The sequence below is a fragment of the Rhinichthys klamathensis genome, unplaced genomic scaffold, assembly GCF_029890125.1.
Source record: "Rhinichthys klamathensis goyatoka isolate OS25496 unplaced genomic scaffold, OSU_Roscu_1.1 h1tg000043l_1, whole genome shotgun sequence".
Taxonomy (NCBI): Eukaryota; Metazoa; Chordata; class Actinopteri; order Cypriniformes; family Leuciscidae; genus Rhinichthys; species Rhinichthys klamathensis.
In genome coordinates this window covers 834,864-858,901 of record NW_026606590.1, presented here as the reverse complement: position 1 = coordinate 858,901, position 24,038 = coordinate 834,864, and the positions used below count along the sequence as shown (strand labels likewise).

The 24,038-nt window shown below is 37.4% G+C and overlaps 1 protein-coding gene across 1 annotated transcript in view; it reads left to right on the top strand.

Annotated features, from left to right (window-relative positions):
• Positions 1 to 24,038, top strand: part of LOC130082309 (MAM domain-containing glycosylphosphatidylinositol anchor protein 2-like) — a 137,184-nt gene that overhangs the window by 99,373 nt on the left and 13,773 nt on the right. Inside the window, exons 9-14 of the mRNA XM_056247163.1 lie at positions 1,486 to 1,663; positions 10,846 to 10,866; positions 14,030 to 14,185; positions 16,762 to 16,923; positions 21,035 to 21,168; positions 22,117 to 22,216. Of these exons, the coding sequence (XP_056103138.1) occupies positions 1,486 to 1,663; positions 10,846 to 10,866; positions 14,030 to 14,185; positions 16,762 to 16,923; positions 21,035 to 21,168; positions 22,117 to 22,216 (751 nt within the window). The remainder of the gene's footprint in view (positions 1 to 1,485; positions 1,664 to 10,845; positions 10,867 to 14,029; positions 14,186 to 16,761; positions 16,924 to 21,034; positions 21,169 to 22,116; positions 22,217 to 24,038) is intronic.

Sequence of the window (24,038 nt, the reverse complement as noted above, 5' to 3'; positions counted from 1 at the left end):
GCTGGTGTTTACTGGTGTAACGGGGGGTTTGAGCTGAATCTGGCCGTGACTCAAACACTCTCTGATCTGGTTAACTCTCGCTCCTGCCTGGGAAACGGGGTTTGACAGGATCCGAAGGGCCGCCGGTGATTACCAGTAGCAAAACAGCACTTTACCAGTTAACTAAAGCTGTTTGCTCCCGAAACCAGCAGCTTTCAGCTTTAATTAGATCCGTTCTGCTCAAGCACGGGGAGTTTCCAGCATTAGTCTGCAGGCTCATCGCAGTGAAACTAATGTTTAGCTGATGGGAATGTGTTTTGCAGCAGGGATATTATTGCTCACTAAAATTAATTAAAACAAAAACCTTTAAAAAAAAGTAATTGCTTGAAATAAAATTAACATTAAAGACATAAACATATTTTATTTCAGCTTGTTGGCAATCAACATTTCTCGTGTTCGTTAAGCTTAACCTGCAGCACTGAAATAACTAAACTGAACTAAATTTAAATATGGTGGCAAAAGTAATGTTAGTAAATGCATTAACAAACACTGAGCATTACATTTGTTTTAGCATTTATTCATCTTAAATGTTAAATGTTAGTTAATAAAAATACAACTGTTCATTGTTAGTTCATATTAGTTCAAGTCCATTAAATAATAACAGATATAATATAATAACATTGAATAATGTATCAGTAAAGGTTCCGAAATGTAGAAGTAGTTAAAAAATTATGTAAAGTGTTATCAAAAGAAGATATTTTGACCAAACAAGATTTGGACCCCATTGACTTTCATTGTATGGACAAAAAAAAAAAACACAGACACTTCTCAAAATATGTTTTTTATGTCCCACAGAAGAAAGTTAAAGATGATACTGATCGCTTTGGTGAACTGTTCCTTTAATAACGTGCATGTAAGTGTGTGAACTGAAGCGGATTGAATCTGTGTTTATCTGCAGTGTGAATGTGCTTCACATTATGGCATTCTTCATCTGTGTTTAGTGTGTGTGATGTCCCTGTTTGAGGATGAATAAGTGAGTTCTTCTCTATATCAGTGTTCCTGAACTCCTGAAACGCCTCCATTGTAGTCTCGAGTTTCTCCCGGGAACAAACACGCCACAATATTCCTCATTATAATAATTAATGCGCAGAATAAAGGGGCGGGGCCTGGTTGAGTTAGTTAGTAGTGTGTTAAACTGGCGGTTATGGAAAGGGGCGGGGCATTTCCCAAACACATTTGAAGCGCTCGACCAATCACAACACACTGCTCCAGCCGACCAATCAGAGCACAGTGTGCTTTCAGAAGGAGGGGCTTCATAGAGACAGGAAGTAAACAGAGCGTTACTGACAGACTGGGAAGAGAGGAGCCGCAACAATGGAGAATATGAGGAGAATAATCAACATTCAAGCAGGAGAACCTGTTCTAGTAGAGCCTGAAACATCATCAAGATAAAATGTCCTCTTTAATACCCTCACAGGACTGTGTTTCCCCTGATTTCTCCCTCAGACGGGGCAGCAGCGCTGGTGGGAGCAGGAGATCCCCGTGGAGGGGAACATCCAGAAGGGAGAGCTGATCACACACAACCTGACGGAGCTCATCCGACCCGAGGCCTACGTGGTCCGACTCACGCCGATCACTCGCTTCGGAGAGGGAGATTCGACCACCAGGATCGTCACGTACAGCGGTACGTCACGCATGAAACACACTGGGTTAAAAACAGCACAATTTGGGTTGTTTTCAACACAAGGGCTGGGTAAATATAAGACAGAATCATAGACTTTAAATAAATATGTGTGTAGTGTGTGTGTGACGTCACCTGTAGTGTTTCTGAAGAGCGTTTTCAAAGCCTAAAGTGGGCGGAGCCGGCCGTCGCCATCTTGGCCGCGTCACTCCTGGATAAACGTAAATGTGCAGCGAGGCGGATTAGCTGAGGAGACGTGATGCTAACACACAGCAGACAAACGGCTAGCAGTGACATCAGCGGCAATCCACCTGTCACTCAAGTGGCCACGCCCTTAATTATGCAAAACTTTAAGGCTTAATATAATTTAAACGGATGAGTTATAAAAAAATTCACCCGCTCACAGTCGTCATGAAGGGCAACATTAGCGATATAGACCAAAACCACTTTTTGCACCAGACTGTAAACATGTTTTATTCTGCTGTAAAGTTTAACATGCGGGTCTATGGGAGTGAGTCTCTTCTGCAGCCGGCCTCTAGTGGCCAGTGGAGGAACTGCAGTTTAACTCACAGAACACATGTTGGGTTAATTTTACCCAGCACATTGGGTTGTTTATTCATTGGGTTGATTTAACCCATTATACTGGGTTGATTCAGTTTTTACTATAGCACTAGCTTTTTTATTTTTTTTTACTTCATACATGAATTAATGTTTACGGATTAACTTAAATCCTCTAAACTTTAAAAATAAAAGAATAATACTCCACACAAACACTGGTTTGCATGATCATTCCAGAGTTCATGAGCTATTTACTATTGTTCAGTTGAGATATTTTTAAGTACTCAAGCTTTGGTACATGAAGGAGTCTCACCAAAGCTGCATTTAAATGATCAAAATACAGTAAAAATAGTGTAATATTATTGCAATGTAAATCAGCTGTTTTCTATGTGAATATACAGTAAAGTGTAATTTATTCCTGTGATCAAAGCTGTATTTTCAGCATCATTACTCCAGTCTTCAGTGTCACATGATCCTTCAGAAATCACTCTATATGAGGATCTGATGCTCATGAATGGTGAATATTTTCACATTTTTGATACATTTTATTTATTTTTCAGGATTCTTTGATAAATGGAAAGTTCAAAAGAACAGCATTTATATGAAATAGAATCTTTTGTAACATTTTAAATGTCTTTACCGTCACTCTTGATCAATTTAATGCGTCCTTGATGAATAAAAGCAGTGTTTTAGTTGAAAAAATAAGGTTTAAATGTTCAAGAATAAGGTTAAGATCATTAGTTCAGCGCTGGAAGTGATTAGCTGATGAGAGTTCGGTGTTTGCGATCTGCTCGTTTGCAGCTTCAGTTTGATTGTGTTTTATGTGTCGGCTGCTGGTTAATAATTAATATGCGCCGTCTCTCGTGAAGATCAATCCAGAACAAAAAGAAAAAGTTTGGATGATGCAAAAGCAAATAATTAATTTCAGTATTTCGCTGAACTACAACAAGTACGTTTCCAGCTTTTCCACTTCCAATTTTGTACATTTAATTCAAAATTAATTGTTGTTTCTTTGTAATTATTTGTGAAATGTACTAGTATTTTCTGAGTGCAAACATTTCAAAGTAAATCCTAAACTGTGTTATTTTCAATGCATGAGAGAATTATGATTTTCATTCACTCGTGAGGGTTAAAATCACAGCCGTTTGCATTGATACAGCAAGATATGAAACCTACATATTATTATGTGTACTAAAATAAAGCACATCTTGTCCGCTGGTTCGAGGCCAGAGCTGAATGAAGTGTCTGTGTGCTTTCAGCATTTGCTTTTGTTGCGCGACCGACTCAAGAAGGTCTGAAATGAGGTTACTTGTTAATCTTTAATCTATTAAACATATTGAAACATGAAAGCGGATGGGATATTGTTTGGCGGGTCGACTCTGGCTTAACGGAGATAAATAACGTCTACGTGACTTTGTTCTCTGCATTACGCCTGATTAGTCTGGCCTGGGAGTTTATAAAGTGGCCGATAATCAAATGCGGCTTTAAAACGGGTGTTTTATGTGACTGTGGGAAGCCATATAATATTAAACGTGATGTTGATCTTTCTTTAGTGTGTGTAATGTTGCTCTTTGAGGATGAACAAGTGAGTTATTCTCTATATCAGTGTCAGTGTTTCTGAAGTCCTGAAACGTTTCTTCCGGGAACGAACACGTCACAATATTCCTCATTTAAATAATTCATACGCAGAATAAAGGGGCGGGGCCTGGTTGAGTTCGTTAGTAGTGTTTTGAAACCAAGCGTCAACCTTCCGATCTCTCTCTCGAATCCGACACTGAGTGAGTTAAACTGCAGTTCCTCCACTGGCCACTAGAGGCCGGCTGCAGAAGAGACTCACTCCCATAGACCCGCATGTTAAAATGCCCAACTTTACAGCAGAAAAAAACATGTTTACAGTCTGGTGCAAAAAGTGGTTTTGGTCTATATCGCTAATGTTGCCCTTCATGACGACTGTGAGGGGGTGAATTTTTTTTATAACTCATCCGTTAAAATTATATTAAGCCTTAAAGTTGTGCATAATTAAGGGCGTGGCCATTTGAGTGACAGGTGGATTGCCGCTGATGTCACTGCTAGCGTTTGTTTGCTGTGTGTTAGCGTCACGTCACCTCAGCTAATCCGCCTCGCTGCACATTTACGTTTATCCAGGAGTGACGCGGCCAAGATGGCGACGGCCGGCTCCGCCCACTTTGGGCTTCGAAAACGCTCTTCAGAAACACTACGGGTGACGTCACACACACACTACGCACATATTTATTTACAGTCTATGGATGAAACTGGCGGTTATGAAAAGGGGCGGGGCATTTCCCAAACACTCTCGAAGCGCTCGACCAATCACAACACACTGCTCCAGTCGACCAATCAGAGCACAGTGTGCTTTTCAGAAGGAGGGGCTTCATAGAGACAGGAAGTAAACAGAGCGTTACTGACAGACTGGGAAGAGAGGAGCCGCAACAATGGAGAATATGAGGAGAATAATAAACATTCAAGCAGGAAAACCTGTTCTTAGATAACAGTAAGATAAAATGGCCTCTTTAACATCCTGATGTACTTAAGAAAACTGACCTGGAACGTGTAGATTCTCGTTCCTCTTTCTCAGAAGCAAAACAGCCTTTAGAAATCTGCGTCTCATAATGGAGACGACAATCCTCTTTTCTTACGTTCTGTCTGAAACACAATGACACAGACGAGGAGGAGGAGGAGGAGGAGGAGGAGGAGGAGGAGGAGGAGGAGGAGGTAGAGGACGAGGACGAGGACGAGGAGGAGGAGGAGGTAGAGGAGGAGGAGGAGGAGGAGGAGGAGGAGGTGGCGTCTCAGTTTGCTGATTTCTCCACTTGCGGGTTGATAAAGCGCTAGACAAAAGAGCCCCTTCACTCCAGGAGAGATCTGTTTTATTCCTGAATGATAATATGATAATGTCGCCGCAAGAGTAAATGCATCATTTGGCATTTCTCAGAAATGATTCATCCTTCCTGTGAATCGACTGTCAGCGTTTATTATCGTCGTGTGGATTGTTCGAGGCGTCGCAAGTGTTCAGATGAATGCGGTTTGATGGATTTAATCCTCTAATGCTCATATTTATGTCACCCTGACACTAAAAAGCTCATGAAAAGCTTCATCTCGGATGTTTCCCGTCTTCTAAATCGATGACGTAATGTTCGTTTGTGTTTGATGCTTTATCTTACAGCTTTTATCTGTCGGTATAAAGTGATGCTCTTCGACGCATTATTGTTAAACTGTTAAATCTTATCCAGACAGTGATGGAAAAATAAACAAAGGGATTTAAGCAGTCGGCAGTGTAAAAGTAATATTCCAAGTTGTTTTTCATCTACAGGTGAAACTCGAGAAATTAGAATATCGTGCAAAAGTTCATTTATTTCAGTAATTCAACTTAAAAGGTGAAACTAATATATTATATAGACTCATTGGGTCTCATTCATGAAACACGAGCAGAACGAATTTTTGTGTAAATCGTGTCTAAAGTGGTTCTGGCGTAAATTTTCGGATTCATTAAAATGTTCGTATTTTCCAAATGTTAGTTGGTACACAAGAAATCTACACCTGCTCCCAGCCACGCGTAAATAGTGCGCTTAACACCCGAACGTTGTGCTCATTAATAAGGCTGCATTTTAATTCCCCTTAATCGGGTACATATTTGCACAGCATTTTGAAAAAATATTATATATAGTAATTACATACGGTTTTTCTTATTATGAGAGCCAGTAATAGCATCTGCGATGGTGGTCCTTCTCCAGTTTGAATACTATTTTTCCGAAGTGAACTAATTCGTTTTTTGCTCTCAAGCTTAATGTCGAACCATTTTCTTCTCACTTCTGGGAATGTTCGATTATTAGATGAAACTCCATTAACTGCATCTGTAATACGCTGCCAAGCTTGCTTTTTTTTAGGACCCGATACGCCTATGTACGCTTGAAAATAAAATGTGGCGTTTTGAATGAACTTCTGATAATAAAACTTCAATTTCTGCATCTGAAATTTTTTTTTTCATTCGTATTCATGTCATAATATGATGCCCATATATAGTTGTCAGTCGGATTTAATGGGCGGGATTTATGCTAATTGAGAATGAACGTGCACACGCATCCCATTTACGACTGATTGGAATTCATTAACACACACACACTTCACGATCACAACTGACGTTTACGAAGTATTTGTGAATCAGGAGAAGAGTTTTCGGGAAGGTCTCTTTACGCGCAAATCACTCTCATATTTACTCGTATATTTACGAATGTTTCATGAATGAGACCCATTATGTGCAAAGTGAGATATATTTTAAGCCTTTATTTGTCATAATTTTGATGATTATGGATTACAGCTTATGAAAACCCCAAAGTCAAAATTAGAATATTGTGAAAAGGTTTTCATATCTGTAAGCCATAATCATCAAAATTATAACAAATAAAGGCTTGAAATATCTCACTTTGCATGTAATGAGTCTATATAATATATTAGTTTCAGCTTTTAAGTTGAATTACTGAAATAAATGAACTTTTGCACCATATTCAATTTTTTTTAGTTTCACCTGTACGCAAGCTTACTGTTATGAATGTGCATGTTATGTTCTCAATGTTGCTGCAGACGCTATAGTGGACATTAGGCCGATTTTTGCTGAATAATTCTTATTTGCGCTTTCAAATGATCAGGGTTGATCAACTCCACCATAAAAGCACTGTTGCAGAGCCATGTGATGTTTGTTTGCAGGATGTGTGGAAATCATTGTCTGTGGTTATTTACAGCATGCAACAGATGCCATTATATATATATTCTTCCAATATTCTCCAGACACGTTTGCTTTGAGATGATTTGTGATTAGTGTGTTTAATCGAGTGCATAAAAATCAATTCTTTCAGTTGGCAAAAGCATTTCATGAATCACTCCGCATTAACAAAGTTTGCGGTTACGCCGATGCGCCGCATCTATCCAGCGTGACAGAAATCGATTCCTGTGTGTCTTCATGGCGCTCTAGATTGTGTTTACAGCGAAAAGACTCACTGAAACAAGAGGCGTTAGTTACTCTGACCTTTACCTGGTTCACTGCGAGTGTTCGGCTGTTGTTTTGAGCAATAAAACTGCGGTGAAGACTTTACAGGTTCACCAGCTCAAACGGCTCTTCCCTCCTTTTATAATGTGAATAATTTATTGAACTTTCCATTACTGCATTCCTTCCGTTTACATGCACAAATAATAAATGTGAGATTGTAAGTGATTTCTTGAGCATGAAACTTGCATGAAATGTTTGTGAAGCTCTCAGAGTTTATAATGAGACTGTAAAGCGTCAGTCTTAATGCATTTATGTATTTCGGTGAATCATTCACATGCATATTTGATTGTGATCGGGTCATGCAGGTCAAACTTTATTACAGGCACTTTTTAATTCACTTTTTAAACTAACTTTAACTTGAAGATTCTGTTCAAGCTGTTGTTCGATTTTGACAGAAGTTGAGCTGAAAGAGAATCTGCTCATTGCATGTATTAGCAGAACATTTACTTTTAACACTGTTATAAATATTTGTATTAAAATTTATATTTAAAGACAGGTTTTTTTGTTATATTTACTAATTTTGAATAGATTTAACAATAAATCCAGGGGGAAAATGGCCTTTTAGGAACACATATATACATACACTCACCTAAAGGATTATTAGGAACACCTGTTCAATTTCTCATTAGTGCAATTATCTAATCAACCAATCACATGGCAGTTGCTTCAATGCATTTAGGGGTGTGGTCCTGGTCAAGACAATCTCCTGAACTCCAAACTGAATGTCAGAATGGGAAAGAAAGGTGATTTAAGCAATTTTGAGCGTGGCATGGTTGTTGGTGCCAGACGGGCCGATCTGAGTATTTCACAATCTGCTCAGTTACTGGGATTTTCACACACAACCATTTCTAGGGTTTACAAAGAATGGTGTGAAAAGGGAAAAACATCCAGTATGCGGCAGTCCTGTGGGCGGAAATGCCTTGTTGATGCCAGAGGTCAGAGGAGAATGGGCCGACTGATTCAAGCTGATAGAAGAGCAACTTTGACTGAAATAACCACTCGTTACAACCGAGGTATGCAGCAAAGCATTTGTGAAGCCACAACACGCACAACCTTGAGGCGGATGGGCTACAACAGCAGAAGACCCCACCGGGTACCACTCATCTCCCCTACAAATAGGAAAAAGAGGCTACAATTTGCAAGAGCTCACCAAAATTGGACAGTTGAAGACTGGAAAAATGTTGCCTGGTCTGAGTCTCGATTTCTGTGGAGACATTCAGATGGTAGAGTCAGAATTTGGCGTAAACAGAAAGAGAACATGGATCCATCATGCCTTGTTACCACTGTGCAGGCTGGTGGTGGTGGTGTAATGGTGTGGGGGATGTTTTCTTGGCACACTTTAGGCCCCTTAGTGCCAATTGGGCATCGTTTAAATGCCACGGCCTACCTGAGCATTGTTTCTGACCATGTCCATCCCTTTATGGCCACCATGTACCCATCCTCTGATGGCTACTTCCAGCAGGATAATGCACCATGTCACAAAGCTCCAATCATTTCAAATTGGTTTCTTGAACATGACAATGAGTTCACTGTACTAAAATGGCCCCCACAGTCACCAGATCTCAACCCAATAGAGCATCTTTGGGATGTGGTGGAACGGGAGCTTCGTGCCCTGGATGTGCATCCCACAAATCTCCATCAACTGCAAGATGCTATCCTATCAATATGGGCCAACATTTCTAAAGAATGCTTTCAGCACCTTGTTGAATCAATGCCACGTAGAATTAAGGCAGTTCTGAAGGCGAAAGGGGGTCAAACACAGTATTAGTGTGGTGTTCCTAATAATCCTTTAGGTGAGTGTATATATATAATATATACATATAGGCTATATACATTTATATTTAAATGTATTATCAGATCCTCAGATTGTCTGTGTTGTTTTTCCTCTTGCTTTCGTTTACCGTCCGCGGCTCATTTCATCATTTTTGTGAGGCACATTAATCCAGAAGCCAACATTTCATGACGTTACATCACATCCAAATGTTAACGATAATTAATTCATGTTTCTCTGGAGATCGCCGGTCAGTTATGAGTGGAAAACAATCACAGCGGTAATCTGAGCCGGAGGGAGTCAGAAGTGTGTTTTTGATCACGCGTCACGTGTGTCTGCTGTAGTTTCACACACTCTTTTGATCACAGACACGCTAAACCTGCTGAGGTGATTCGTTTGGTGCTTATATTAACATTTATGCTCATGATGGAGGCGTTTAAATGCTGTCAAGGTTTTCCACACTTCTGTTTGGAATTATTATTATTATTATTATTAAAATTATTTATATATATATATATATAGTTACAATGTTTAAAAAAAATCACAGTTTGTTATATTATATGTTATAATATACTATAAAAATAGTTGTTGTTGTTTCAAAAATTGCTTTACAATAAGGGTTCATTAGGTAATATGAGCTAACAATGAAAAATACTTCTAAATCACTTATTAATCTTAGTTAATGTTATTTTCAACTGACATGAACTAACAATGAACAGTTGTACTTTCAGCAAGCAAGCAACTTTATTTATATAGCACATTTACAGACAACAGACGTGCTTTACAACAATAATGTCATTAAAATAGGGATACACAATATATCAGCCACTTATTTAATGTTAACATTATCGGCCTGAAAAGAAAATTGGGCTGATATATTAAAGCCGATAAATAATGTATTATTTCCTTCAGCTGAGACGCTTCAGATGCGCACTGTTCAACATGATGCTTTTGAATTGTTTGAAATATGATTGGAATCACTTAAAAAAAGAAAAATACAGTTCAGTGCAACATGTCTGTCATGTAGCCTTAATAAAATTATGATGAAAACATTATAATTGTGTGTTTGGGACGTGGATTTTAATTGTGAGACTTTAGTTTTTGTAATCAGGCTCTCAAAAAATACATAACAATTTGGATTTAAATTTATCGGCCGATATATCGGTTATCGGCTTTCAAATATGAAGAATTATCGGTTATCGGTATCGGCCAAAATTTTCATATCGGTGCATCTCTACATTAAAACCAAGATTTAATATTACAGGAAACATGGCAAACATGTCTTAATCAGAAGCTAAAGAAAATAAATCCGTTTTTAAATTAAAATCTTAGAAGTGGCAAAGAATAAGCTGACCTGACGTGGAGTGGGAGACTATTCCAGAGTTTAATGTCACTTTAACATTCATGTACTTCACGTCCAGAGAACATGTTTTATCTAAACTCACAGGCAAATAAAACTGAAGATCATCGGCAAAAAAAAAATACTTTCAACGAATAGAGGTCTGAGGAAGGAAACCCTAGAGAACAGCAGCGGCCCCAGAACCGAGCCCTGAGGAACGCCACAAACTAGAGGAAAAGTCTCAACTAATGGATCCTTGTTGTAAAGTGTTATCTGAATATCATATGTTCTCATGTTTATTTTTCGTAATGTGTGAGAAGTGTGAATATTAAAGGTTTTGATTTCGTAGAGTGATTTTCGTAATTAAATTAAATCCAATTAGGGTCAATTTGGAACATATAAAGTTGATTATAATAAATTATATTTTTTCTCTTTTTCATTTTTTCTCTTCACAGCTCCAGTCAATCCTCATCTGAGTAAGTATTAATTTAACACTATTCTTTCTTTCTTTATCTATCTATCTATCTATCTATCTATCTATCTATCTATCTATCTATCTATCTATCTATCTATCTATCTATCTATCTATCTATCTATCTATCTATCTATCCATCCATCCATCTATCTCTCTATTCTTTCCTTCTTGTGTCTGGTTAGTTTTAGTTAGTCACCTGTTCTCTAGTTGTTTTCATGACTTTCATGAAAGAATCCCAGATGAAATATTCCCCCCTCTCTCTCTCTCTCTGCCAAGTCTCTACTCCTCGTCTCTCTCTCTCTCCCTCTCTCTGCCGAGTCTTTTCTCCCTCTCTCTCTCTCTCTCTCTCTCTCTCTCTCTCTCCCTCTGCCGAGTCTCTACTCCTCGTCTCTCTCTCTCTCTCTCTGCCGAGTCTCTACTCCCCCCCTCTCTCTCTCTCTCTCTCTCTCTGCCGAGTCTCTACTCCCCCTCTCTCTCTCTCTCTCTCTCTCTCTCTCTCTCTCTCTCTCTCTCTCTCTCTCTCTCTCTCTCTCTCTCTCTCTGCCGAGTCTCTACTCCCCCTCTCTCTCTCTCTCTCTCTCTCTCTCTCTCTCTCTCTCTCTCTCTCTCTCTCTCTCTCTCTCTCTCTCTCGTCTGCTGGTTCTGTCCTCCTGATCTCCTGCATTAGTTTGGTCATCAGGGGTAAAAACTCTATTTAAATCCCCCGTAGTGAAGCGAGTGCAGGAGTCGAGAGGCGCTGGTCTTCAGCGAGGGACCGTAAGCCCACTTACTCAAAAAGCACTCCAGGCTGCTCCCCATCCGAAGGTCGCGGCGCGGATTTTAATAAAATCAATGAATATTTATCAACAAACAACACCTGCTGAATGCCAATGACTTGTTCCTCCAGATGAGTGTGAGATATGAAGAGTGTTTAGTAAATCAGACATGATTCCACAAGGGTCTGTTGTTGTCACTTTGAATGTCCCTGTACTGTGTGTGTGTGTGTGTGTGTGTGTGTGTGTGTGTGTGTGTGTGTTAATGACAGACCTGTCGTCATGTACTCGCCCTCATGCTGTTGAAGAGTCTCTGAGATGCTCTTTTACAAACACACACGGACACTATCAGGTCAAAAAGGCTTCATAACTGTCTTGTGCAGTATTTTTCAAGCGAGACACAGTGAGAAACATATGGAAGTTTGTTTCCGCCACAGAATAAAACATTTTAAAAGATAATTGCGACATTTTATCTCGCAATTCTGACTTTATATCTCGCAATTCTGAGTTATAAAGTCAGAATTGCGAGATTTAAAGTCATAATTGCGAGATATAAAAGTCATAATTGCGTGATATATAGTCATAATTGCGTGATATAAAGTCATAATTGCGAGATATAAAAGTCAGAATCGTTAGATATAAAGTCATAATTGCGAGATATAAAGTCATAATTGCGAGATATAAAGTCAGGATTACGAGATATAAAGTCAGAATTGCGAGATTTAAAGTCAGAATTACGAGATATAAAGTCAGAATTGCGAGATTTAAAGTCAGAATTGCGAGATTTAAAGTCAGAATTGCGAGATATAAAAGTCATAATTGCGTGATATAAAGTCATAATTGCGAGATATAAATTCACAATTGCGAGATATAAAGTCATAATTGCGAGATATATAGTCATAATTGCGTGATATATAGTCATAATTGCGTGATATAAAGTCATAATTGCGAGATATAAAAGTCAGAATCGTTAGATATAAAGTCATAATTGCGAGATATAAAGTCATAATTGCGAGATATAAAGTCATAATTGCGAGATATAAAGTCAGAATTACGAGATATAAAGTCAGAATTGCGAGATTTAAAGTCAGAATTACGAGATATAAAGTCAGAATTGCGAGATTTAAAGTCAGAATTACGAGATATAAAGTCAGAATTGCGAGATTTAAAGTCAGAATTGCGAGATTTAAAGTCAGAATTGCGAGATTTGAAGTCAGAATTGCGTGATATGAAGTCAGAATTGCGAGATTTAAAGTCAGAATTGCGAGATATAAAGTCAGAATTGCGAGATATAAAGTCAGAATTGCGAGATTTAATGTCAGAATTGCAAGATATAAAAGTCATAATTGCGTGATATAAAGTCATAATTGCGAGATATAAAGTCATAATTGCGAGATATAAAGTCATAATTGCGAGATATAAAGTCAGAATTGCGAGATATAAAGTCATAATTGTGAGATATAAAAGTCATAATTGCGTGATATAAAGTCATAATTGCGTGATATAAAGTCATAATTGTGAGATATAAAAGTCATAATTGCGTGATATAAAGTCAGAATTACGAGATTTAAAGTCAGAATTGCATGATAGAAAGTCAGAATTGCGAGATATAAAGACAGAATTGCGAGATTTAAAGTCAGAATTGCGAGATTTAAAGTCAGAATTGCGTGATATAAAGTCAGAATTGCGAGATTTAAAGTCAGAATTGCGTGTTATAAAGTCAGAATTGCGAGATTTAAAGTCAGAATTGCGAGATATAAAGTCATAATTGCGAGATTTAAAGTCAGAATTGCGAGATTTAAAGTCAGAATTGCGAGATATAAAGTCAGAATTGCGAGATTTAAAGTCAGAATTGCGAGATATAAAGTCAGAATTGCGAGATATAAAGTCAGAATTGCGTGATATAAAGTCAGAATTGCGAGATTTAAAGTCAGAATTGCGAGATATAAAGTCAGAATTGCGAGATATAGTCATAATTGCGTGATATAAAGTCATAATTGCGTGATATAAAGTCAGAATTACGAGATTTAAAGTCAGAATTGCATGATAGAAAGTCAGAATTGCGAGATATAAAGTCCGAATTGTGAGATTTAAAGTCAGAATTGCGTGATATAAAGTCAGAATTGCGAGATTTAAAGTTGCAATTGTGTTATATTCAGAATTGCGTGTAAAAGTATAGATAAAAAGCCGCAATTACCTTTTTTATTTTTTATTCTGTGGCGGAAACGAGCTATGATAGAGACAGACTCAAATGTAAGACTGATAATCATCCACAACGGCTCCGTTCACCTTCATTATGTGAATAGAGCAGTTCAAAGGTTCTTGCAGTTGCACAGAATAACGTCCATATGTGTTTGGGACGCACGCGGATGAGTAAATGCTGAACTAACCCTGCTCTTCTTTCTTCTCCAGGAGAGTTTCACTGCAGCTTTGAAGAGGAGCCCATTTGCATGTTCACTCAGGACAAGAACGACGACTTTGATTGGATGAGACACAGCGCCGCGACCCGCGACACCAAATACACCCCGAACACGGGTCCCAGCGGGGACCGGGCCGGCTCAAAGCAGGGTACTCACTTAATAATGCTGGGTTAAAAATAACCCAACGACTAACCCAACTACACTGTAAAAAATGATGATCAATAAGTTATGACAACATATGTTTTTACATTGCTTTAACTCATCAAAATAAGTTAAGCAATTTTCAACTTTTTTTATAAGTTATTCAAGATTCAACAATTTTTTTTTAAGTCAGTTTAATGTAATTTAAGTTGAAATGACTTAAACATCCAAGTTGATTGTACTTAAAAAATAAAAGCAGCAACTTTTTTTTAACAGTGTATGTGGCGGTATAGCAGCACCTTCCCAACTGTGGGTTATTTTAACACAATGCATTGGGTTAAAAGCCAGTAGGGTTAAAAGTAACCCAACAGTTAAGTTAACTATTTATTTTTACTTATGACATTATTTTAATAAATAAAATACACTTTGTTTTCAAATACAGATTGTCTATTTGTATAAGACATGAAATATGTCTTAACAAATATTGTTTTTTAATTACAAACTAAATATTGGGGAGTCTAGCATTTAATGTAAATATAGCCTATACATAATTGTGTACATAATTCAAAATACACAACAGTATACAACATACGTATTTAACCCAACAACCGGGTTATTACTAGAAATTACCCATCGATTTTAAAAATGACCCAACATTTTTTGAAAAATAACCCAATATAGTGACCCAATATGTGTAACCCAACGTTTTTTTTTTGTGTGTGTGTGGGTAACCCTCCTGTCCGTACGACGATCCCTCAATCCTTTACGAAATGGTCATTTTGTCATAAGAAGCTTATCTTCTTTCCGGAGGGAAACTTCTGGAATATCCCACCCGAGAGACTCGCGCCCAAATCCTCATGTTGATTTCTGAAGTTATCTTGAATTTCATTCATATCCGCGGCCGAGTTCCAATTACCACTCGGAGTGATTTCATTCAGATGAAATTCGGCTTTCCAAATGAGGTTGTCTATTCCCAAACTGAGACAATGCATGCCAGTGCCGGATGTGAATGAATCGGGATGAACTCCTTTTATTTTTTTTGAAATGTATTTTTACTCCGGAGGGAGCGAGCGCCGGTTAACACGTCCTCGACGGTCCCCGTGTAAATAATACATTCGCTTTAATCACCCTGATGCTTCCAAACTGTCCGGCGTTTTATTAACATCAAGAGTCCTACAGAGACTTTAATTATTGCTCATCAAATTCAAGAGAGGAGATTGTGTTTGATGTTGGCTGCAGGGTTTTTCAGCCCGACTGCCAGTGAGACGAGGCTCTGAAGAACGACACACACATTACAAGAGGAATACTGACATTCAGAAATTGTTTGTAAATGTGACAAAGATTTTGTAATCAAACTGCGTAGTTGTGATTGGAGTCGATTGTTTTATTTGTGAAAATAGCGCTATGAAACATGACAAATTGTGCAATATAATTTTTTAATTATGAGAGACCCACCCAAGTAAATATTAATAACTGATTATTTATGGTTATTTTCCTATCAGCTTTTTGTTTTTCAATGCATTTTATTTTTTGCTTAGTTAAATAAAACCTGTTGCTGTACTTAGCCTTTTTTGACCAAATAATTTTGTCAGATAAATGCATAGTATACACTCTAAACAATGCTGGGTTGTTTTAACCCAAATTTGGGTCAAATATGGACAAACCCAAAAGTTGGGTTAAAAATGTAATTTAAAATTTTAACCCAACTTCAACTTTCACTTTCAACTGTACATTTTATAATTTCATTTTAACCCAACATTTGGGTTTGTCCATATTTGACCCAAATTTGGTTTAAAACAACCCAGCATTTTTTAGAGTGTATAAATAATATAAAATTATGTTTCTCACAAATAGTCCCTCCTATATTTATGAATTCTTTATTCTCAGCCAATAAAGCTATTTTGAATTTGAATAAATGTATTATTATCATAATTTAAATATTTTTTTGTATAATAATACTATTTTATTTTTATATATTTAATTATTATATTATTTATGTATATATCGTCGCTGTCGGGCAGCAACCTCATATCTCCATATTTCACAAATTGTATTTTTTTTGTAAAAAATCATTACTATCGGTCACCCTTTACGTCTGTCTGTGGGATTTGCAAATATTTAACCGATGAAAAAGTATTAAAAAGAGCTTGTGACTGAAGCGTGTAACTCCATTGGCTCCTCAAACTGTCAATCAAACCTCATAACTCCGCCCACCTCTATCATGAATGAAGTGGAGTGTCTCTGCTTGTCTGCAATGCGATGGTGAATAAAGACTGTTTGTTTTGATAAGTACAGCGTTTTCTTCACTCAAGAAACACTATATATATAAAGGCTGATGTTTTATGTGTTTGAGGAGCGGAGAAGAGTGTGTTTGTCACGTATGTCAGTAGTTTACAGTGTTTAATTATTTCAAATACAGTGTTTTTTCCTATTTCCCGAAAAGCAGCAGTTTTGGAGATAGGAGATTTCCCCCCGACAGCGACTATATAATAGTTTATTGTATATTAGTCATATATATTATAGTCAAGTATATTTTGCCACCTGAGGCTTGTGTTAAATCGTGTGTGTGGGTGTGATCACCAGGTTTCTACATGTACATCGAGACCTCGAGACCTCGTAAAGAGGGCGACACGGCTCGATTATTGAGTCCTGCGTTTAACGTCGCGCCGAAGAATCCCTACAGCATCACCAGCCCGCCGGCGTACTGCTTCAGCTTCTACTACCACATGTACGGCAAACACATCGGTAAGATCCGCACACACACATTCCTGAAGCTGAAACAGTGCAGTGATGTCAGAGAAACTCTCGCTTTATCACTGAAACTGATTCATGCAGAAACCACTCCAGCATTAGCATTAGCATTAGCATGACTAGAGATGCAGCGATATGTTGCAAATTACCGATAACCGATAATTTACATTAAATGACATTAAACTCACTTTTAAGGTTTTCATTTAAAAACATATTTATTTTCTTTAGCTTCTGAATAAGAAGTACGTTTGCCATGTTTCCTGTAATATTAAATCTTGGTTTTAATGTAGAGATGCACCGATATGAAAAAATGCCCGATACCGATAATTCTTTATATTTGAAAGCCGATAACCGATATATCGGCTGATAAATCTAAATCCAAGTTTTTATATAATTTTTGAGAGCCTGATTACCAAAACAAAAGTCTCACCAATAAAAGCCACGTCCCAAACACACAATTATAATGTTCTTATTATAAATGTATGTAGCCGATATGAGACTTGTGCTGCACATGTTGCGCTGAACTGTATTATCATTTTAAGAAGTGATTCCAATAATATTGCATATACACACACATGCGCACACTCACACACACACACACACACACACACACACACACACACACACACACACACTCACACTCACACTCACACACACACACACACACACACACACACACACACACACACACACACACACACACACACAGCTGATTAATGAGTCACTGCACAGTTTGCCTCTGAGTTCCTCCTCTTTGCGTGTGTTTGCTGGATTGATCCCCAGATCTCAGAGCACACACTCGCCAGCAGAGACAGCAGACCCGCACAACACGTCTTCATCTCCACATCACACTCTTCATCCCGGGAATATGACGAGAGATGAAAAACTCGCTCTCATTAACATGCTTTCATTTCTGTTTATCTCTGTAAACTCATCAACGCTCTAAACATGATCATAATCTCTGTTTAAGGCAAAAGAGACCCTTAAATATATGAACTAATATACAACACCACACTTCCCCAAGCTGAGTAATTACACTACAAATTTTCTCCATTACAGGTTTTCTGGCATGTTATGTTTAAATATGCAAATTAGCTTTTTTTCTAATGAAATATGCACGTTTGCATATCCGTCCAGAATATAAATCGGAACAATGGATAAAGCCGGGTTCATAATTCTTGTTTGATTTTATTGACACTAGAGTTAAAGGTTTTTACAGAGGAGATTTTAGATTTCTCTTTTTTATCATAAATCAGAAAATGTATTCACTTATTTTTGTATATTTCATTTTCATTCTTTGTGTATAAAATGTTTATTTTATTGTAGAGCACTTTGGTATGCTTTTATAGTTTTTAAAGTGCTTTATAAATAAATGATTGATTGAACAGACAGAAAACTACAGAGACCCGCACATGACATCCTTACACAAGTATGTGAATATCGTGGCCACGAATTAACGAGTGACCTTACTGAGCACGCTTTGCTAATTTGTTCCCTCGTTTTAATTAAATTGTGCGCAATATAATAATATATAATAATTATAATAATTAATCTCCTTGTTTAACAAAATTTTCCACGCAATATAATAATTTGTTCCCTCGTTTTACTAAATTGTAAAGGGATATAATAATTTAATAATCAATATACAATATAATAATTTGTTCCCTCGTTTTACTAAATTGTGCGCACAATATAATAATTCGTTCCCGCATTTTAATAAATTGTGCGCACAATATAATAATTCGTTCCCGCAATTTAATAAATTGTGCGAACAATATAATAATTCGTTCCCTAGTTTTACTAAATTGTGCGCACAATATAATAATTCGTTCCCGCAATTTAATAAATTGTGCGCACAATATAATAATTCGCTCCCGCAATTTAATAAATTGTGCGCACAATATAATAATTCGTTCCCGCATTTTAATAAATTGTGCGCACAATATAATAATTCGTTCCCGCAATTTAATAAATTGTGCGCACAATATAATAATTCGTTCCCTAGTTTTACTAAATTGTGCGCACAATATAATAATTCGTTCCCGCATTTTAATAAATTGTGCGCACAATATAATAATTCGCTCCCGCAATTTAATAAATTGTGCGCACAATATAATAATTCGTTCCCTAGTTTTACTAAATTGTGCGCACAATATAATAATTCGTTCCCGCATTTTAATAAATTGTGCAAACAATAAAATAATTTGTTCTCGCGTTTTAATAAATTGTGCGAACAATATAATAATTTGTTCCCTCGTTTTACTAAATTTTGCGCACAATATAATAATTTGTTCCCGCATTTTAATAAATTGTGCGAACAATATAATAATTTGTTCCCTCGTTTTACTAAATTTTGTGCACAATATAATAATTTGTTCCCTAGTTTTACTAAATTGTGCGCACAATATAATAATTCGTTCCCGCATTTTAATAAATTGTGCGCACAATATAATAATTCGTTCCCGCAATTTAATAAATTGTGCGAACAATATAATAATTCGTTCCCTAGTTTTACTAAATTGTGCGCACAATATAATAATTCGTTCCCGCATTTTAATAAATTGTGCGCACAATATAATAATTCGCTCCCGCAATTTAATAAATTGTGCGCACAATATAATAATTCGTTCCCTAGTTTTACTAAATTGTGCGCACAATATAATAATTCGTTCCCGCATTTTAATAAATTGTGCAAACAATAAAATAATTTGTTCTCGCGTTTTAATAAATTGTGCGAACAATATAATAATTTGTTCCCTCGTTTTACTAAATTTTGCGCACAATATAATAATTTGTTCCCGCATTTTAATAAATTGTGCGAACAATATAATAATTTGTTCCCTCGTTTTACTAAATTTTGTGCACAATATAATAATTCGTTCCCTAGTTTTACTAAATTGTGCGCACAATATAATAATTCATTCCCGCATTTTAATAAATTGTGCGAACAATATAATAATTTGTTCCCTCGTTTTACTAAATTTGGTGCACAATATAATAATTCGTTCCCTAGTTTTACTAAATTGTGTGCACAATATAATAATTTGTTCCCTAGTTTTAATAAATTGTGCGAACAATATAATAATTCGTTCCCTAGTTTTACTAAATTGTGCGCACAATATAATAATTCATTCCCGCATTTTAATAAATTTTGCGCACAATATAATAATTAATTCCCTCGTTTTACAAAATTTTGCGCACAATATAATAATTAATTCCCTCGTTTTACAAAATTTTGCGCACAATATAATAATTAATTTCCTCGTTTTACAAAATTTTGCGTGCAATATAATAATTAATTCCCTCGTTTTACTAAATCTTGCGCAAAGTATAATTAGTTTGCTCACTTAACTAAATAGTGATTAAGATATAATAATTAGTTCCCTCGTTTTACTAAATTGTGCGCATGATATAATCATTTGTTCCCTTGTTTCAGTTAAATCAAAGAGGGGATGAATTAGTACAATAGGGGTACAATTTACTAAAACTAGAGTTTCTTAAGTCAAATACATTTTCACCATATTTTTAGGAATAAAATGTCTGAATATAGATACGCATAAAGACCTGCAGAAGTGGAGATTTCTGACTCAAACTCGCTGTCTTTAAAGAGATGGATCGTGATTGAAATCTACAGACACAAATAGATCAAATGCAATAAAATAAATAAAGAGTATTTTCGGATGTTTTCTTTCCACTTTTCTGATGTTATGGAAGAAAAATAGACCTCAAAACTGTCTTGCCTTAATGTTTCAACATACCTTGTGCCTAAAGTAAAGCAGACGTGATTGCTGGCTGAATAACCTACAGCTTCGATAGAAGAACACGTGGAATTGTGTAGAATCCACTTGTTTGTCAAGTCACGCCACCTTTATTTATATAGTGCTTTTAACAGTGTTTCACAGCAGCTTTACAGTGATAACAGGAGATTACAGTAACAGAGATAGTTCTGGCTTTACAGCCGCTCTAGAGTAAAGTTATTGTCCAGCTTTTGATTGACGTCATGTGTTTGTAACCGGATTGATTGATTCTCCAGCAGCGTTTCAGCCTTGAGCTGCTCTGTCGGAGGAGCTGCGTTGCTAAATGAATTGATTGTGTTTTCCCGCAGGCTCTCTGAACGCGTTCGTGAAGCAGAAAGGTCAGTCGACTTCAGACGCGGGGCCGGTGTGGTCCCTCAGCGGGAACCAAGGGGACCGATGGAGACACGCCAAAATCACTATCCATCCGGTTTCATCCTTCCAGGTGCGGGGAATACAGCTAGCATCTACTCACACACCTTCAACATTTCACATTATCACAGTTTATATAGTGGTGATAAAATATGAGCAGAACTCAGTGGATATTTGACTGGTTTTGTCCGTCCTTCTGTTAGACTCTCACACATGAATTATGTTGAATATCTGTCAGCTGTTAAATTTAACTACACAATTAGATAATACCAGTTTAGCTCAACCAGTGACCAAGCAATGCTTCATGTTGTTCAGTGTGTGTGTAAAAGAGCATTAGCAATTACAGAAAACACACTTCAGCAAAACATGATCAGCTCAAAGTGGAGGAGTAATATTTGCTCCCATATTAGTCACTGTATGAGGAATATTTGGGTGTAATATGTCACAGTTTACTTTATTTTGCTCTCCTCACTTACATAAACTATAGTGTCCTGCACACACTAGTAAAAAAATTTAAAAATTATATCTGGTGTCTGAATAATTATGGTTTGACTGTATACAGGTGAAACTCGAAAAATTAGATTATCATTTATTTCAGTAATTCAACTTAAAAGCTGAAACTAATATATTATATAGACCCATTACATGCAAAGTGAGATATTTCAAGCCTTTATTTGTTATAATTGTGATGATTATGGATTACAGATATGAAAACCCCAAATTCAAAATCTCAGAATTTTTTAACATTTTCATAAGCTATAAGCCATAATCATCACAATTATAACAAATAAAGGCTTGAAATATCTCACTTTGCATGTAATGAGTCTATATAATATATTAGTTTCAGCACGATATTCGAGATATTTTTCAAGTTTCACCTGTAGATAGAATGCATTATGGATTTGTGTAAATATGTTAACAGCACATCATGAAGAGATGTTGTCGAGGCTCGTGATGCAAGTGTGTGTGTGTGTGTGTGTGTGTGTGTGTGTGTGTGTGTGTGTCTGCTTCCATCACACAGGTGATATTCGAGGGCATTCGCGGCCCCGGGATCGAGGGGGATATTGCCATTGATGATGTCACGCTGGAGGAGGGGGAGTGTCCTGACCCTCCGTCCAATCGTATGTATTTATCATGCATCTCTATGGTAACCAGGCCATAATAACATGTGCAGTGTTGTCCAAGAGAGCTCAGTAATTCCACCAGAACACAGCGAGAGAAACAGGAATGAGTGCAGGTAATGGGCTGGGGTTGATGCTGAGAGACGCGGCTTCGCTTCTGTGGAAAATATGTGAACAAATGGAAAGCCTTCATTCTGGAGCTGTAATCATCGAGTGAAGTTATGTGTTCATCATTATTATTAGGCTGGAATATAACAGGTTTTCCATTATTATCAAAAGCTACGTGACAGTCAGAGACGTTTCGTATCGATATCTCCATGAGGTGTGTGTGTGTGTTTGCGTCGTAAATACAAGCTTCGTGGAAATATGGCGCTTGTGAATCACAGAAACACAGTTTAGACATTTATGACCAGCCGTAAGTATGAAAAACATGAGGCGGATTTAATGCTCTTAACTCAGTTGTGAATGATTCCTCAACTCAGTGTTTTCACCCATTGGACGCCGGATAGACCCGGTCCGTTAGATGGGTCCGTCGGTCCATGACCAATTCTGGACATCTGTTCGACGTCCAAACTAGCTCCACTATTTGGACTAGGGCTGTCACTTCTGTGAAAAAATCCTGTTCGATTTCTGAGACATAAGAATCGATTGTAAAATCTGTTTTCCATGTCTAAAGACATTTCCATTTCCAACACCAAATACAGGCAAATCCACGGACACCTAACAGGCGTTAGGCCGAGCGTAAAGAGGCGCTTGAGACGCACAAGTCAGCGATATTCCTGATGATTTACTGGCGTGAAGTTTCAGCACAATGACAAACAGGAGCGCAACATTCAGGGATTGAGATTAACACCCTCGACCCGCCAGATGCGCGTACAAATGAGCTTTGGCGGGAAACGCTGTCGAATCACGAGCCGATCTGGCGTTTCTGTGTTTACTCACTTTGCTGGGGAAGTTCGTGCAAGACAAATCTGTGCAGATTCAGCGCAAATACGCAACTCGTGATCCTCATGATATATTAAACACAGTGTATCGCAGAATCGGCGCATTTCTGGCTTACTTGAACACACACACACACACACACACGTCACTACGCAACAAATAACGGCGCTTGTTCACTTGCATTGAAGTAATAGCGAATATTAAAAAGCATTTGGTGAACAGAAAACACATTGTTATTTTCCAGCATCCGACATGTTCTGTGTGCTGTACTGATCTGTCCATCTAACACGTCATCTTGACGTTCAACATTTGACCTTTGAACTGGGTCATTTTTTTTGGGCCTCATTTGGACGTCTATAACAAGTGCAGGAAATGTACATGATTAATATGTAATATTTTTTTATTTACAAATCTCAACATTGTTGTCATCAACATGATTAATACATATGAATACAGATTATTTATAATTATTTAAGATAATTTTCCCAAAACTCCCATGATTGTCTCGGCAGCAGCTGATACCTGGAGACGCACACACAGGTGTAAAGGCCTGTTCACACCGGGACGAATTTCGCGCGCGATATTCGCCGACGTTTAACGCCTCGAGACTAAACAAAGGGCGCCAATGTGAGTGTGCACACCGACGCGGAAAACGCCACGCGTAAAAACGTCAAAAACTATCCGACCAATGAGATTGCCGCTTTTGCTCACGTGTCTGGAGCTCCTGAAGTTACAGTAAAACACAACTTGGGGGCGCTCAAACACAAAACGGTCTTGCTGAGCACACACACGTAACGGCGAAGAAGATATACGCCAAGTAGCGTCTACACTGCCGAGGAGAAATAAGACGAGGAAGATGCGAGGCCAGATGAATGTAGAG